The 18,885-nt window shown below is 42.2% G+C and overlaps 2 protein-coding genes across 9 annotated transcripts in view; one reads left to right on the top strand and one right to left on the bottom strand.

Annotated features, from left to right (window-relative positions):
* LOC106811013 (potassium channel subfamily K member 2-like) overlaps positions 1-18,493 on the bottom strand; it is a 23,027-nt gene extending 4,534 nt beyond the window's left edge. For 3 of the 8 annotated variants that reach the window (XM_014814522.1, XM_014814528.1, XM_014814529.1), the window contains exons 1-9: positions 18,412-18,493; positions 13,009-13,114; positions 11,623-11,666; positions 11,210-11,295; positions 10,082-10,252; positions 9,321-9,488; positions 5,774-5,959; positions 4,456-4,612; positions 3,760-3,938 (exon numbers count right to left, since the gene is read on the bottom strand). In XM_014814522.1, the coding sequence (XP_014670008.1) occupies positions 3,760-3,938; positions 4,456-4,612; positions 5,774-5,959; positions 9,321-9,462 (664 nt within the window). In that variant the 5' untranslated portion in view covers positions 9,463-9,488; positions 10,082-10,252; positions 11,210-11,295; ... (1 more) ...; positions 13,009-13,114; positions 18,412-18,493. Of the gene's footprint in view, positions 1-3,759; positions 3,939-4,455; positions 4,613-5,773; positions 5,960-9,320; positions 9,489-10,081; positions 10,253-10,913; positions 11,006-11,209; positions 11,296-11,424; positions 11,503-11,622; positions 11,667-13,008; positions 13,115-18,411 lie in introns of those variants that run through there. The other 5 variants (XM_014814524.1, XM_014814527.1, XM_014814523.1 and 2 more) reach the window with 5 other exon arrangements.
* A 4-nt stretch (positions 18,494-18,497) lies between these two features.
* LOC106811011 (isobutyryl-CoA dehydrogenase, mitochondrial-like) overlaps positions 18,498-18,885 on the top strand; it is a gene marked incomplete in the record, with an annotated part of 19,504 nt that continues 19,116 nt past the window's right edge. Inside the window, 1 exon segment of the mRNA XM_014814520.1 lies at positions 18,498-18,671. Coding sequence (XP_014670006.1) covers positions 18,521-18,671 — 151 coding nt within the window.

Below are 18,885 nucleotides of genomic sequence, written 5' to 3'. Positions count from 1 at the left end.
AAATTTTACGTTTATAATCGTAGCAACAGACCTCAGATGAACCCAGACGCTCTGCGGCTCTTGTTATTGTACACAAGTCAACATCAATATAGATCAGAGGTATATAAAAACCAGTTTGGTTATATTCAGTCCTGATACCATGTATACCTGGTAGAAGTTCAGGTGAAAAAATGGAAATGCCACTAATACAGACGAATTACCATATAATGGGGCAGACTATAGCAAGCATTCGCATTGGCATTACCAGGGTTGAAAGGGAATTCTATGGTGCATAATGCTATGAAAGGCGAAACAGCTAGTGCCCATATGCCATGGGAGGGGAGTGTGTACATATCATCAGGAGTGTATCAATAGACTCCTGATATCATGAATGAGGGTGCCCACGCCATTGGTGGGGGTGTGTACATGTCATTAGTAGGAGTGTGTATATGCCATTAGTAGGGGTGTGTACATGTCATTAGTAGGGGTGTGTATATGCCATTAGTACGGGTGTGTATGGCATGGGGAATAACTTTCCCCCGGGCGTAGATTGAGGGTGACGCTACGTGGCAGCACTAGTGTTAAGATTAAGTAAGATTAGTTAGTGTTAAGATTAGTGTTAGTATTAAGGGTTAGGGTTAGGGTTAGGGAAATAAGGGTATAATAATATAATAATATAGGGAAATGATTATAAACGCCTTGTGCAGTGACGTCATAAGACGTGATCATGTGCCCTCAATCTACGCCCGGGGGAAAGTGACATCCATATGCCATATAGTAGGGGTGTGTACATGCCATTGCTAGATAGTGGTGCGTATGGGCATGCCATTGGTAGCTAGTCGAGTTGTGGGTATATGCCATTGGTAGGGGTGTGTACATACCACGGGTAGGAAGTGCGTGCATGCGACGGGGCCTCTCATGTGTGAGGGTAAGTGTGTGAAGGTACGTGTGGCTGATCGAGGTACTCGCATTGAGAATGATAAATAGTATTACAGAATGTTACGAACAGAATGAATAATAAATCTAATAAAATATAAATAACGATTGAAGTATAAAGGAAAGAACATTACAAGACATCTATAGAGAATATATGCTAAAATCAAACTACAGACATCGGCTGTACAGAAACCATACTTATAACAAGAGCCGCAGAGCGTCTGGGCTCATCTGAGGTCTGTTGCTACGGTTATAAACGTAACATTTAAGTTGTGTGTAGTGCCACCTTTGGTTCAGCGCGCCAAGATACTGGCAGATACCAGGCAGTTGCCGATACGACATCGATTTTCAAGCCAACCTTCTGCCACTTCTGCATAACTCCCCAAATCCCTTGGTTGACGGTACAGAATCGCGTCCCTGAAACTAATGTTCGTATGGTGCATTGGTGACCCTAACCCTATAACAAAAACAAAACAAGGTTAGGCCAGTCGATTAGTGGAGCCGATAAGCCTACAAGAACGTAGCCACATTTGCGTCTATATTTGGGTGCCAAAATTTGATGAGAAAATTAAGTCTGGGAATCCACAGCCTCACTCCTAGGGTAATCATTTGAGTGCTATGTGACTATTCCAACTATTACATAATGTACACTACAAGAATCTCATATATAGATCATCTCAATTATCTCCTAAGTACCGCCATTGTTCCAAGTAAGAGTTATGGTGTGGAATTTCACTGTAAAATGGAGCGTTCGCACAACCACAGGTACTCGCCAACGCAGTTGAGAAACATATAACTGTTTAACCCTCCTGACAGCGCCTGCAATAGAGAGCTGCCAACTGGTACCGCTAATATAACCGCGAGGCGAAAAAACTAAGCACCCAATACTATGCGACCACAACATGCACCTCGGCAGTGGCATATTAGGACACAGCGGTCGTAGCTGACAGTACAGAGATGCCATAGAAAATTATCGAGTTTTAAGGAGCAATAAACTTTCTTCAAGCCCAAATTTCCTTTGAAATTCACTGGTGGAGCATTGTACCCTCATACAGTCCAGGCATGTAATCGGATTCTACTAGCAAACCCCAGCAGTCAAAATTCTTTCTAGCTAAAACGATCAGTAAACAGTTTAACAAAATCCATGTTTATTAAGATCCTACTCTTGAAGGGTCAAAAGGTTATCAGAGCAGCTTAACTCTTCGGCACCGTCAGTGGACCACATTTGCATGTCCCCTGTTCAATAAAGGCCATAAAAATGGTAGGAGTCCCCGTGCTGAAACACGACAAAAGTTTATTCAATAGCTCGCGTCACGAACATGTCCTCCAGAAAATGTTAAAAAAATCTTGCCGCTGTGCCACATTGACCTTGCCCTGTGACCGGACTCGTCCATTTCTGGCACAGTGATGGCTTTTCCTACCAGTGATGCTAGATATCAGACAAGCGAAGACAGGGGCCCGCAGCGCCGCACCTGACTATCACATAGAACGAGGTCGCGGCCACGTTTAGATGTGCCGTGCAATTCCCTGCATTTCCTCCACTATACCCTTAAGTAACGGAGTGAATGTTCCCCTATTTCACACCCACGTCGTCTGACCTTTGACTTATGACGACAGACCCAGCTTCGACATCCCAACACTTTCGGATTACCATCACCCTCCACCCCACGCTCCGCGATATCCGTGACGCGTACGTCGAGTGTCTAACGCATTTTGTCCAGACTGTTGAGACCGACGGCACGCCACGGACACCGCGATGACGGTCTATCCTACCGAGGCCCTCCGCGGATCAAATCCGGCCTCATGCGATTCTACAAGCTGCATCTGACTATGTCAGATGAGCTAAAAACAACCGCACACATGCTAGCTAACGGTGAATCTCCCGAATTGTTTCCAGACCACCACTCAAGTTTCTCGCACCCTGGCTAATGTGCTTATATTATATGTCACGGATATATACACGAGAACTGAAATGCAGCGGGTAAAAACGTGTTGGGCTGCCGCTGAAACAAGTCATTCATTCATCCCTGCAGCACCTCTAGCTATCTCCCTCTCTAACCTCCCTTACCTTCAATCCCCCGTCTGTCTCTCTCTCTTTCTCTCCGTCATTTCGTCACTCTCCTGCCCCTTTCCAACTGTTGTTCTCTCTCCTCTATCTTCCCCCCCCCCCGTCGCTCTCACTCCTACTCCTCTCTCTTGCTTCCCCATTTCTCGCTGGTTTCTCACTGCTATAAAAAGCTGCAGGCTTTCGATGCAGCGCTAAACTGTTTATACGGCGGCGTAACCATGGTAATTAATGCGCAATTCAACACGTGGCCAATCTGGTTACTGGCAGGTTCTACTGCAGCTTTCCTGCTAGGCAACGACACACGGGATATCGACAGTTGTATGCCCGCTCGCTTCACATCCGCTGGAATACCACCTCCAATATGTCCCCTCTTTGCAATGCGGTGAAGGACACGCGATATGAACGCATGCTCTACCACTCTGATCGATGTGATCTGGCTAATGGAAAGTTTTCGTACACCAAAATAAATATTGGTGGATCGGCGTGTTTGTGTCTGAACTCTATTAGCGTGAGCAAGTGGGAAAATTGATTGAATGCTTTGTTGAGCCTAGTGCTGTTCACCCTGAGCAATCTACACGCCATCGCTGCTTTGCATTCAGATAAATTAGCCGACCATCAAACCGGGCAAATAGTGTCAGCCATATACGGTCGAAATTTGCGGCTAGGCTTGTATCTTCACCTGTATCCATCGATCCCCAACCTTCTGATACAGCTATTTACGCATATTGCATGCCACTGCATGTCAGCAACTTCTGTCGTATGCCTTGGTAACGTACCTGCTACATAATCTCCAAAGCCGATGGTTGAGAGAGTGATGAATGAATAGTACACGCCCTCGAAAAAAGTCCAGCCTTCGTAGAACTTGAACATGAATGCAGGCAGCAGAAAGAAGATCCAGATACAAAAGAAGGCTATGACACTACCCTTAACAACTTTAGCACATCTTCCGTCATACCTACCAAAAAAAAGAAATTAGCTTGTCACCTAAAAGACTCCGGTATCTCATAAAACCCTTCACTCTGCTCCACCCTGAGATGGAATGTCAAAGAATATCTGATATTCTGAGTCATCATTTCCTTGTTAGCAACATGACCCATCCTAATGGTTACCAATTTCTAAAACATACTAAAAATTTAGAATCCCCAATTTTCTTTTTCAAAAATCACTGTTGTTCTGCTGCTAAGCATATTGAAAAGCCAGGTGGTTTGCTGCCCCTGCCGTGCCTGTAGGCTGTAGTGCTTTTATTTATAGCTAATACGGGTGTCTCACAATTCTAATAAATTGGTCTATGCATATATCTGCTATTTCATTATACATTACTACACACTTTAGAATATTTTGTGCTGCATGTGCGCATTAGTTAACTATTCTCTGCTTCATCAATAGCAATTTACAGTCACGTTTTTTCCTCTCAAAGTCTCCCACCTGTATCGCTATCTCTACTTAACCACTCTCATGTATGACAGACATACTGTGACAGAAATGATTTGTCGTTGAGGAAGTGAAATCCCCGTGCTAGTTTGTCTCCAACTCCAGCCAGGAACACTCCAGTCAGCGGAATACCAACCAGTGCATACAGTATGCAGAAGAGCTGACCAGCGAAGGTGCCTGGAGACAGATGGCCGTAACCTGTGCAAAGCCACGAGAAACACATCAGGGAGACACCACTTACCTGTTCAAACACTGCATTGGTTAAATATTGTTTGTGACAAATGATCGATCCAGGATTCTTACTTGTGTGTGCACACCTGGTGTTTTTTCTCATAATTTTTCAATTTACTCTCGTGGTTTTGCATGGGCATGTTCTATGTTATATTATATATATGCAGTGATTTAGCAAGCAAAGGTATATAGGCATGTTTTCAGTTACGCTGAAATATATTTTAGGATAGGTAAGCAAAACCTTTTTGTGAAGAATTTTTAATGTACATTGCTAGGGTAGGTATCGTGAATGTATTAGCAGTTATTGAAATTCGTGAAGATATAGAATAAACAAGTCAATTCTTCCCCCTCCCCACTGAAGCTGAGGACTAGTATGACATGCACCACAAGAGAACACAGTATTGAACAAACCTGGGGCAGGATGACAAGGCAGCCAGAAATCCGTAGAATGCAATAATAATGCCAGCGTGGTCAGATATTTTAAAGCATGTCATTTTGGTGGGAACATGTATGTAGAAGACGTTTGCCAACCATTGGGCTTTTTATCGTGAACACTTCCCATGAGTGTGCACGTCCAGAAATAGAGAGGGAGTTTACTACTATATAATTGCATGGTAATACACTAATAGATTAAAAATGGCTACTATGACCATTATTCATTAATGAATATTATGATACACAAATATTGCTACATTCTACTTATTCACTATTTACTGTATAAGCTGTATATTTCGCGGTGGTTTAATTTTCGCGAATTTCGCGAACGCGTCCCCGACCGCAAAAATAACAACATGCGAATAATTCATACCGAATAATTCATAATTCATCGACGGCGAAATTAACCACTCGCGAAATTGTCCGTCAAGTCTGAACTCGCGAAAATATCTGTACGCGAAAAATACGGCTTATACAGTACTTATAAATAGGTATGAAATGTCTTGTCTGTGATCAATATAATATATATCATTTGCACGAGAGGTTACACGAAGAACGAAATCGTCTAATAATCACACATATCATTACTTCACAGGTGAAGCAGTGGAATGCACCACATTTAGCTAGGGTCCCTATATACAGATAAAAGCGTACTACATTTAGCATACCAGATAAAAGCGTGAGAACACCTACCTATGGTGGTTATGACAGTGACGCTAAAGAACAGAGAAGAGTAATAGTCCCAGTTGGAAACGGAGACATCCTCGTCTTCTCCCTCTTCCTCCTGAACTGCCAGGAAGACCACCCCATGCTTGTATGCACCGATAACATATGTCACGAGTCTCTTTAAATCTTCTTCACTGACACAGCTGAAGTTTTCTGAAAGTCGACACGTATGTTGGAAAATGTAATGGTGGCACTAATCACATCAGTGAGTATAAGGAGAAATTAATGTTTATCTCATACAATACAACTGCCTGATAATGCAGGCAGGAAGTTGCTTTCATTCATTCATTCATTGTTGACTAAACGCTTTACCTTTTATGCACTGCGCATTTTATGACAAGCTAAGAATACGTACAACACACGTTGGAGACTACTATTTTTATATTGCCACATGATGCATGCATTAATTGAGGCTTCGCATGACACATACATCCCCACCGTCACTGCTCTGATGGACAAGTAACAACGTTTGAATGCTGTATGTTTCTACACGTACTTGGCTTCTCAATGTGAAACCGATATCCAAAAACAAACAGCAAATGAACTACAGGAAAACCAGCTGTGTGGACACAGAAGAAGAATCCCACATTTGCACAAATGGCAATTGCGAATTTTTACATCCGCCAAGGAGGTTGTTTTCGCCCGTTCGTTTGTGTGTTTGTTTGTCTGTTCGTTTGTGTGTTTGTTTGTCTGTCAACAGGATATCTCAAAAAGTTACAGACGGATTTTGATGAATTTTTTTGGACGGGTTGGTCTTGGGCCAACAACCAATCGATTAGATTTTGGTGGTTGTCCGGATCCAGATCTGGATTCAGGATTTTTTTATGATTTTTTTTTGTGGGGAAGACTTCGGATGCATTCGAAGTTCATAAAAAAAAAATCCTGAATCTTTTTTTTTCAAATTTCTGAAAATTTCATCAAACTATATTGGGTGTACCAGCAAGATGGGGCACTGCTACGCTGTGGCGGAGGTTTGCTATCTCCGATTGCTCTTGTTAATCATGCATCCTACATCAGATAGCGTGCATGTACAATTTTACAATATTATAGGTTAATGACCATGCAGTATAGCCTGACTTTTTAGGTAACGATTATAACAACAAACAGATTTAAGACTATAGTACTTTTGCAATTAATAGTGAGTGAAACCGAACCCAATAAATAACCCATGATTTACATAAATGAACTTTTTAGTATTTCATCAATGGGTACTTTTCTGATTCATATATTCTTTCGTCCTTACACTCATACATACACCAAGGTCGCTGAACTCTGTTGTTGCTACTATTTCTCACCAACAATGATACACTGACCACATGATACTAACTAGACAGAGGGCACTCGAAAAGAGTGCATACCTCCGCGAGCGTGTAACATGTATACATGTGTATAACAGCTGGCTCGCTGCTGGCTGCTGCTGGCTGGACGCCTTAAGGCGAGCTGCTGCTGACTGGACGGCCTAAGGCGAGCTGGTGCTGAATCGAACGCGCCAACGCGTGTAAGTTGTAACATGTATACATGTGTATAACTGCTGGCTCGCTGCTGGCTACACACACACGAACGCATCACACGAGAGGGATCACATTACCTCCCAGCAACTCAGTTGTGCGAAGGTAACTATATTATAGGCTTAAATATAATAACTCTTGCTATACACACAAATATAAAGCCTATTGAAATAGATAGCTGCTTATTACTAACTCATCAAAGGAATGTGTAATGCACATTATAAATCAATAAAATAATACATTAGTAAACAATTTTAGGTTTATATACAACCTGGGTCAATATTTTTTAGCCAACGGCCCATTCATTCAAGAGTGTATCCATTACGAGTGATGCATACGCGACCAACTCATGCTTTGAATAAGGGTGACACTCCATTAGGAGTGTTCCCAACTTTAATGTCATTATAATGGCCATAATAACATATATATATATATCAGGAGTAGATAATAGGTATTATCTACCCTATTATCTCCCTATTATCTACTCCTGATATATATATAATATATATGGTCATGGTCATATATTAGTTTGTGGTTTAATGTCATTTAGGTTAGGGTTAGGGTTAGGATTGTCAATCATTAATCATTAATCATTAATGATATCAAAGTTGGTAAAAATACTCCTAATGGAGCGCGTTAGCCTTGAATAAACACGCGAACTTCCTGCGATACTCGCTCGCTTAGTGACTACCGATTAATGTTCTATCCGACGCAAAGCAAACAAAATTAAACATGATGACAGGAACCTCGTGGGTGCACATGACGTGCGGAATCCCACCAACACTGGAGCTCAGTGAGGCGCCACACACATTTGTGAATGTATGATTGGACTCTACATAGTAGTAAGCTGCCGTTAGACCGTTGGTAATATCTCCATTCCGAAACCTGTACATATCATATGTGATTGAATACGATTAACCATTGGAGTTTATAGTAATTGCGAAGCACCAGGAAAAATCAACTGTTTGTTAATGCTTACCACTATAGTTATTTGCTCATTCGTTCAAACATCCATGCAGTTACACAGGGCCATGCAAACGTGCAATAACTCAATAGTTTTTGATGTTTTATATTTCAGTATCTTGACAAAACCCATTTATCAAACCACCAGTAACTGAACACAACATTCAACCTCTCATTTATTTATTTTCCATTTCCCTTGTAAATGACTTTGATTACTTTTTTTTTTTATATTATACATATGGGGAGTGTCTGCACCAATATTTTTCATTTTGTGAAACAGGTTTTGGCAGTCTTTTTATGTCCAGTAGGCTAATAGTGTTGAGAATTCAAGTAAGTTAGTTAAATAACTCCAACTAGGTGAAAGTTGTCCTCTACAGCAGAAAGGTGGCTCTATGGATACAATAAGTGTTCATGCATGTGCCCAACTTGCCAGCATGCTAACCATTAGTGCATGACGTGATAAATCGCTGCAATCTCATTGGATAACGCAGCAGGCACTATGAAGCGATAGTGCGCGACGCATTGTTATTATAACGCATGGTGTTTACGTCACGAATCTCCTGCGTCTGGGCGCCACGCAAGAGTAATTTCGAACGGCGGTTGTGTTTGTGTCGAACGTTTTGTCACATCGAATGCACCGGCAAATTAGGGAGTATAAAGAAGGTATATACGCATGAAAAGTAGATTTTCATAGTCATGTTTATGCACTAAAAACATTAATCCTGCCTGTTTGGGGCAACTGATGTTCTCATAGTGTTGGCTTTGGAAAGAATAGTGCCCTCGGCTACGCTCCCCGGGCACTATTCCTTTCGCCTCAGCAACACTATGAGATGCATAGTGCGCCACAACAGCAGGCATTAATATATAAATAGTGCCAGTTGGGGTGATGGGGTGGGGGCTGGGAGTAAGAGTACACCAGCACACAATTTATGAAATACATTGACATTTCCACCATAAATGCTCTACCATAATCCATTTCAAACAAATACATGAGAAAAACCATACACTGGAAAAATAAAGGTTAGTAAGGTTGCATAACTCACTGAGAAAGTCCTTGTTCACATCCATGTACACAGTCTTTGCCTCAGTCTCGTTGGACCTCTCTAGAGCCTGGAAAACGGCACCCCCTATCATAAGATATGCTAGAAATGCAACGGCTAGGCTGACCACAATCTTCCAGTGCATGGTGGATAGATCTCTGCGTAAACACTCTGAGGATATAAACAAAAATATATGCATTCATATTGCCTGCTTTTTGAGATGTCCAACTTTATTCTAAGGGATATAATATGATGATGATAATGATGATGATGATGATGATGATGATGAGGATGATGAGGATAATGTTAATGTTAATGTTAACAATAATAACAATAATAATAATAATAATAATAATAATAATAATAATAATAATAATATGTCAACCTGACTAAGTACGTCACGCTTCTTCATGTGAAACTGCATATTAACTTTGCAAGAGAACTACCTGATCCATAGACCACATTCTAGAAATACTATTTCAATTTAACTTAACTGAACTGAACAAGTAAATACATTATTAGTAATTACACACAAACGATGAAAGCACACGTGCCTGCCTTTTTGACACAATGCGAAAAACCAAACTTGCTGAAATGCGAACACGGTCCGACTTGCAGCTTTGAACGAAAGGGGTTATACATATTGTACCTAACTTATATGTGCAGATTCACAGCAGGCAGTACAAATAAGTGAAAGCAAACATCAAGTGCAGCAGTAGTGATAAAAGAAAAGATGACAGGCAAGAAGCCAAGAACAAACCTACCTTAAACCGATGATCACCGTGCAGGAAGCTGGGTAGCATCAGCTATGGGCGTGCTGGTGATGCTCTCGACAAATTTACTGGAATGCTGAAGCCAGCCGCAGCTTCTCGTACTCACCCACGCAACCATCCCATTGATGTGGGGGGTGAGGCACTAGGGTGAGGCTCCTTTTCCTGATATTCACAAATTAAACAATTGTCAAACTGATTTGAATACTGATGGCATACAATACATCAGTCTATAACTAAGGCAATGTTAATATTTTTGTTGTAATTTCGTTTACTCCAGTTTATGAACAAAGCATGATATATGGAATCAAGTGAATATTGCGTACAAAGGGAGTGGATGAGCAATACCCAACGCATGTGACTGAAGCCTTCTTGATGGTATCAAAACGTTTAGCCTCATCACAAACTTTGCACTTAAATTGTGAAATTCCTGTACGAGGCATAGATTGATCCAGTTCTCTCGCATACACTGCCTGAGCAAACTACTTTCCTAATGAACGTATGTAACCCTATCTATGACAGTGTTTACCCTGCATTGACACGGGCGAGGCGGGTCGCCTCGCTCAAATTCTCAGCCGCCACACAGAAATTTGTCCAAAACACCGCCTCGCTGACTAAACTTTTGACAACTTCAAGAGATTCAAGAGTCTCAGACAATGGGTTCAGAATAGCTTAGAATGCACCAATTGCACCATTTTTACAAAAAATCTTCTGGGGGAGCATGCCCTCGGACCCCCCTACCTTGGCCAGCACCTGCGCTGCTCGCTTTGCTATAGTACCTCGAAATGCGCAAACACATCACAAAAAGATTTACCACCTTACATACCTTTTACACTGTACGATATGCATGGATTGGAGCATGCACAGTTCACGAAACATAAACGACCACGCACTCACAGTGATCTGTTGGGCAATAGACGAGGGGCTATCAGGAAACTCGAAGGCTATTCCTAACAATTTACATGTTGCACTTGGTGCTAACAGCAAACTTTTTTTATGTGCAAATAAGCTTCACCTGCAGAGCAAAATATGTGGACAATCAGCAGCCACCCACTCCGGTGCCAACTGTACACGTACATAAGGTATACAATGCAACAAGGCAATATGGCAATGCCAACTTACCTGTAGGCTGTTTTCTTTAGAAGAAAGCACACATCCGTGTACGCGAGTGGGTGCGTCGTGTTAAAATTGGATGCTTCCAGATAAAACTGAACAAATACGGAATTATATTAAAAGGGGATGAAATGTGTGTGCTACAGTTAAAACACGATGTAGCTACAAATGCTATATATTTAAACATTTATAAACATGCCTTACTACACTATCGGATAACACACCTGTTAAAGCATCTATAACGGGGTGGATAGCCTCAACGCTACTTGTATCAATATTTGAGTTAGATAGATATACTTGAGCTGGAATGTAAAACCAGTGTGGAGTATTGGCAGTGCGTTCTATATAATTATAGCAAATACTAGAAACAGAATAATATAATGAAATACATAAAAGTGAAGTCAAAAGAAAGTAAATTGTACCTCTAATCTTTAACCTCCTTGATCTGATGATTTTTAGACTGTTCCTTCACATAACGAAAACATAAACCTTGGAAAGTGAGTGATATTTAGCATTAATAATTTAGCGTTTTAATTTTTATAAACTATTTTTGATGTATAGATGGATAGTCAAAAAGATGCTATACAGTCAGAGTGAGTGACTGTGTGAGTGAGTGAGTGAGTAGTGGGTGGGTGCATGAGTGTGAGCGGGTGGGTTGGCTAGTGAGTGGATGGGTGGGTGAGTGTGAGCGGGTGGGTTGGCTAGTGAGTGGATGGGTGGGTGAGTGTGAGCGGGTGGGTTGGCTAGTGAGTGGATGGGTGGGTGAGTGTGAGCGGGGGGGTTGGCTATGAGTGGATGGTGCATCGAGTGGAGCGCGTGGTTGGCTAGTGAGTGGAGGTGGGTGAGTGTGAGGTCAGGTGTGGGCTAGTGAGTGGATGGTGGGTGATGTGAGCAGGTGCTTGGCTAGTTGAGTGGATGGTGGGTCGAGTGTGACGGGTGGGTTTGGGCTAGTGAGTGGGATGGACTGGTGAGTTACGGTGGGTTGGCAAGTGGAAGTTGGGAGGAATGGGTGCATGAGTGTGAACGGGTGGGTTGCTCTAGTGAGTGATGGTGGGTGAGTGTGAAGGGTGGGTTGGCAGTGAGTGATGGGTGGGTGAGTGTGAGCGGGTGTGTTGCATAGTGAGTGGGTGAGGGTGAGTTGTGAGCGGAGGTGGGTTGGCCTGAGTGAGTGGGGATGCGTGAGTGGAGCGGGTGGTTGCTAGTGAGTGGATGGGTGCATGAGTGACTGCGTGGGTTGCTATGAGTGAGTGAGGGAGTGAGTAGTGGGTGGGTTGGCTAGTGAGTGGGTGGATGGGTGAGTGTGAGCGGGTGGGTTGGCTAGTGAGTGGATGGGTGCATGAGTGTGAGCGGGTGGGTTGGCTAGTGAGAGGGTGGATGGGTGAGTGTGAGCGATTGGGTCAATAAATACTTGGGTCAGCATGAGTGAATAAGGAAGCGACTGAATGAGCATTTTAGCGAGTGAGGACGTGAGTGACCAAGCGATTGAGGCAGTATTCAAAGGGAGAAATTGAGTCCACGCACGGAAGTAGTGTTTTAGAGAAAGGATGGCCTATTCTATAACATAAAGAGTTTTAGTAATTGTAAAAATGCTGTTAAACCCTTGCAATATAGCAAGTAAAAATAGTTATTATGAAAACAGGTTTACAGCAACCCACTTTAATGTAATAGAAGCTCACCATAAAGGCTTTGTTTAGCCTGAGCAAATGATAGGCCTATGATTGCTTATGGACTCAAAGATGTGTGTGTGTGTGACTCCCACCCCCTTATGGCGCAATGCCCATACTCCCACTGTGACTCCCACCCCTTACCTCTGTATGGCGAAATGCTCACAGCAACTAGTGATCTTGCATGTTTTGTTGACCATGCACATACAGCCACATACCAGCATTGATGACTCAGCCTGAATTGTTCGACCTGTTCAGAAAACCAGACCTATCACAATTCTGACATTCTGTTTGCCGCCAACTGAGTTCACTTGCAATATTATGGGTAAACTTGTGATTATATCCCCAGTATAATAGATGCATCCCCGTTGTGACACATAATCTATCATGTTACGATGGCCCGCGCGTTGGTTAAATGGGTTCCTAATCGTTTTTACACAGATAACAAGTTTAACAGTACTGCCTGCTGTAGAAGGCTATATGCTGATTAGTAGGCATTGAATTCTATTCGGTCAAAGGTTAGTGAGGTATAATCACATTTTGGAGCTCACCTACCACTCTCTACTGCTGTTGATAATTACTACGGCTGTTACTAATTTGGATTTCGCAGATAGTTTCATAATATCAAGAGTTAATAATACCTTGGTATTATTAGCTCTTGATAATATACTACAAGCTCTTGCAATATACTCAACCATGCCAACATCCCATTATCATAGTTTTTTGTGTTTAGCAATCACCTACGCTGCTTACTGGAGCTGAGTATATGTGCACTTCTATGTTAATTTACACTGGATCATATTATTATAATATTATATATTACTAATTGATACTTGATCATTGAGTGTACATAATGGAAAAGATCATTTATTCATTGGATGCCATATTATTGATTGAAGACTTGATTGATATAGGCCTGCAGCTACAGTTCACTGCTGCTTAATTGTACTGCCCCCACTACCTCAGAGCAGAGCAAACAACTCCTCTCAAACATTTCAAAATGAGAAAATATGAGAACAAATGCTGAAAAAACGTTCATTTTCGGAGAACAAATGCTTAAATCTTCATTACGACCAATGACGACATGTTGCTATTAGTCAGGTCCCTTAGTGCAAAATATGGGCCGAATCATTACAGGAGTGACAAAAGTCTCAAACTTGGCACAGTTGTAGCGTATGGCAGTACTATAACTATTAGAGGGGGTGCCCAATATCTATTTGTTTTCATAATCGATTATCGAATTTGAGACTATAATCGATCGATTTTCGATTATAATCGATCATCGGGACATCACTAATGAATATGTACTCAACAGTTACACACAATATGCCTGGTACTTTTCCATGTGATATAACGAACGTAATGCATAATGCTATATTATTAAATGTGAACCTCTGACTTACACTCAGGATTAGAGGGTAGCCTACATATCTTGTTGATATTTTTAAATGGGACAGACTTCCCTGGGTACCACACCAAGATTGCGCCCACAGCACAGGCACTCGCAACGTTTCAATAACAAGTGCCGCAGAGCAACAGCGCTCAACTGACGTGTACTGTAGCCGGGTATTCTTCTGATAAACTCACTGGCAACCGAATCAAGTGCGCCCTCCCGCCAACGCGTTGATAGGCTTTGCTATACCGGTAGTACAGTAATAAAGATATAGCTGTGTAACTTTAATGACTTCGCTATATTAACGTTATCATGGATATGCATCGAGCACGAGCGTAGTGGTGGTGGTGGGGGGAAGGTGGGGTGGAGGGTGGGTGGAGGTGGCTCTAATAGCAAAAGCAGTTCAGTCCTTTGTTAACAGTCAACAAATCCATGTTTAACCCTCCTCGTGAGGCTCAAAAGGTTATCAGACACTTACTCTTCGCACGTCAGCGGCCCGGAGGGAGTCACTATATATGCCGTTATTACCCCATGTGCATTCCAAATTTTGCGAGTTAGGGTGGTGTTTTTCAACTTCTAAAGCGGACCCGCGCGGGAGCAAATAGGCCCCCCTTTACAAAGCTAATCCCGCAAAAAGCCCTCGGGATCGTTCAAGTCAAGCACTGCGCCCGCAGTAGGCCCCCCTCATGACGAACCACATAGTACCCCGCCCCAGGCCCGGAACAGGCGGTCCATCCCTAAACAAACAGGGCAAGGGGAATTGGGAGCAGGATTGGGAGTTGCCATTCACCCAGCTTGCTATTTATGTTAGATATTTGGACTCAGTCTCAAATTTAATAATTCAATTAAAGTTCATTTTATTACCAGGTTTTATTCTGCATTTATACATACAGTATGTATGATGGCTGACAGATTTTATGGTCAACAAGATAGACCTTCTCATTGATGGCTTGCTGGAGAGGTAACATGCACTTGAAATTTAAAAGAAATGTAATATATTACAGCCTCTCTTAATTGTATACCTGCCTGGGCATAGCTGCTCCTGAAATTGTCATTTTTGAGAAAATAGATGCGAGTGGTCTATGCAGATGATACAATACAAGGAGGTTAGCTGTGATGCAGTTGTAACCAAGTTCAGTGCAATGTAACCCCAATGTAACTTAGTTGAGTATTTTAAGCTGTGACAAATAAATTCTCATGTGATAAATAATCTCTCTCTTTTCCTTCCTCCGGGGGGTAGGACCCCGGGTAGGACTCTTTCATTGTGTATGCAACAGGGGGTGGGATTTTTTCATTGTGTATGCAATAGGGTGTGGTATTATTCAATTGTGTCTGCAATAGGGGGTAGGGTTTCCCAATGTGCAGTTCGCACTAAGGGGCCTATTATTTTTAGTGAGAATGCACATGGGGCAATGTTCTAATAGAGATTGACCCCACCGGGGTCAGCGGAAAGTAGATTTCATGGTCCTTTCAATAAAGTGATAAAAATGGTAGATCAGCGCTAAAACAAAAAAGTTTTGCACTCGGTCCGTTAAACTATGTCCTCAGAAAATGCCTGATATCTGACCTTTCCCCCACTGCCCTTTGACCTGTTACCTCCAATTTCGCACTGGTGATGGGTTTCCTTCCCATCACACTATACACCAAATATTAAGAGAGTAGGTCGAGCCGTTGAGATTAGTGCCGCATTTCCGTATTTCCTCCTATACCTTAAGTTAAGGGGGAAATATTCCCCCTCCATTGACACATCTCGACCTTTGACCCTTGACCCCCAAATTCGACATCCCGAGTCCTTTTCGCGATCCCCCCCGACGTCCCGACTATCAAGATTGTACGTCGAGCGGTTAAGATTTGTGCCGTAACTGTTGACACACGGACGGACGGCCGGACAGACGGACAGACATTCATGCGATTCTACAAGCTGCATCTGACTTCGTCAGCTGAGCTAATAAAATGATGGTAAATAAACACGAAATATATTTACTACCAAAGTCTTAATGTTTCTCTGCTCTCTTTTGCCTATTATTACTGACAATTTCCTGTAAAGGCCATTCAAATGCACCTCTCAAACACACAAGTGCAGTGCATGCATGCCACTATGCACAAACAACAAAATTATAGAGCACGTGGGAAAGTGTGACCGAAAAATTCGCACGATGCTCACTTCGTTTCACACTATCACAGCACTAATACACCAACAACAGCCTCCATTTTGGTATCTGTGCATAGCAACCCTCAAATAAAAAAAATTTCGGGGGCTTTTCCCAACCCCCCATTAAAAAGATCCCCCGTAAATATATTTTCGGGGGCTCTTTTTGTGCTTACGGGGGGGGGGGGCTACTTTTTGTCACATAAAATTACATAAATTTAGAGTTAGTAGTTTGTATCATGCCCCTCAATAACTCTAGCCCGCGTACAGTTGCTGCAGGGCTATCTAGATCATTCTATTATGAATGCCCGGGACCAACTTACTCCAGCCAGTCAGCGGGAACTATGTATTTCCGCACGTGGACGGTGGAGGGGTGGGCGGGTTGTGTTGGTTGTGGACAAAAACATTGTTGTTGTCAAGTAACAAATTAATAATAGTAATTTGTTCATCTTTCATGACAAAACTAATATTACAATCTTTTTTGATCGCTTAATTATATTCAACTATATATACTATATAGATTATAGGGCCGTAGCAACAAATACTGAAATAGTGTAAGCGTGCAACAGTGCAGCCGCGAGAGCAATGGCCGCCGGCAGCGCATGTTGGACATAGGATTTGGACAGAATTTACAGGAAACTGTCGGCAATAATAGTTGAAAGAGAGTTATAGAAACATTAAGAAATTGGTAGTAAATAGATTTCGTATTTAGTTAGCATTATACTTTATTGAAACGCTTCAAGTGACTGTGACTGTGAGTGTAAGTATGATCGATAAGGGAACTTGTGGAAGTAACTTAAGTACAGATGTAACAAGTTCAGATCGAGCTGCCAACATTGGGTGATAGGTGAGAGTGAGATGCGAGGGAGCGAAGTGACCGAGCGGGGGGTGGGCGTAGGAGGGGTGTTTCCCCCCTCTCACGGTAGGGAGCTTTTTTAAGTTTTGCATTTTATAACTTCAATTTGTGCAATTTGGTGCATACTAAAGTGACTGTTTTCAGATATTGTAAGATTTTTTTTGCTGTGCGTGAGATATTTCAGCGTTTTATTCATGAAGGGATATTCATGCATGAGATACCTCAGTATTTTTTTGCTGTGCGCGAGATATTGTAAGATCAGCGTGAGAGCGTGAGATTTGGTCAAAATGCGTGAGTCTCACGGTCAATGCTAGATACAATAATGTAACCCAAACACATGTAACTCCTACCCTGTGTTTGGGGGAAAAGACTAATCCCCGGGCACTCTGGCAGGGCGAGCCCACAATGTAGGGGTGGTCGGGTAGGGTATGGTTAGGGTTAGGGTTTAGGTTAGGTTAGGTTTAGGGCTAGGGTTAGGGATAGGGATAGGGATAGGGTTAGGGTTAGGGTTAGGGTTCAACTTAGGCCTACCCTACCCGACCACCACTACATTGTGCATGGGCTCGCCCTGCCAGAGTGGCAGCCAGCTGAAAGGGGTGGGGTGGTAGGATGTTTACTATATAGGCACTTCTGATTTTAACATATATTTTAAATTTAATTAGGGTCAGGGTTAGGGTTAGGGTTAGGGTTAGGGTTAGGGTTAGGGTTAGGGCACTTTTTAGGGTTTTTGCATCATTCTTTAATATATCGTAAAATATATGTTAAAATTAAAAGTGCCTATAGTAAACATATCCTACCACCCCTTTCAGCCGGCTGCGCCAGAGACAGAGTGCCCGGGGATTAGTCTTATACCTAGATACAATAATGTAACCCAAACCCAAGAGGATAGGGGGTCCAAGACCTATCCTCTTGGGTTGGGGTTACATTATTGTATCTAGTCTTACCCGTGTTTGAGTTACATTATTGTATGTATGTAATAATGTATCTAGGACTTTCTAGGTCAATGCGTGAGAGTTGGCAGCCCTGCAAGTTACATGTGTATAACTTGGTTTTATAAGTTTTATCACCATGAATATTACATTAATAAGTTTGTTGTACAACATCGCTAGAACAATACACAAAGAGTTTTAGTAGTTTAATAAGATTTACCGTTTTAAAGGTTTCACATGGGGCGCAAAAAAACACTAACAACTTTTGAGCTACGTGCGCTTAACGGCACGCCATCTACCGGTAGGTAGGATCGTACGAAAAAGTCAACATGTCAACCTTTGCAACTGTGACTGTGTTTAGGTTGTTTGGCTCGCGATTATCAAATAACAAACTGAACCTATTGAGTTTTAGTAATCGTTTGAAGCCAAGTATCTGCACACGGGCTCCAGTCAGATCTATCCTCACTTCGTGCATAGATCGTAAGTGTGTATAAATTTTGGGTTTGAGAGTCTAACTACACTAACAACTTACTCGCTGTACCATAAATATCTATCTCTTACCCCGACTTACCAATGTTTGGTGTTATTATTAGTAGTAATCTTCGTTGGAATGCCTACATTGATATTTGGGCCCAAGGATAGAGAACATGGGTCCCAATACTTATATATATAACAGATAATACTTGTATATATC

This window comes from Priapulus caudatus, unplaced genomic scaffold, assembly GCF_000485595.1.
Source record: "Priapulus caudatus unplaced genomic scaffold, Priapulus_caudatus-5.0.1 Scaffold495, whole genome shotgun sequence".
NCBI classification, from domain to species: domain Eukaryota; kingdom Metazoa; phylum Priapulida; class Priapulimorpha; order Priapulimorphida; family Priapulidae; genus Priapulus; species Priapulus caudatus.
This window is presented reverse-complemented; position numbering and strand designations above follow the sequence as displayed.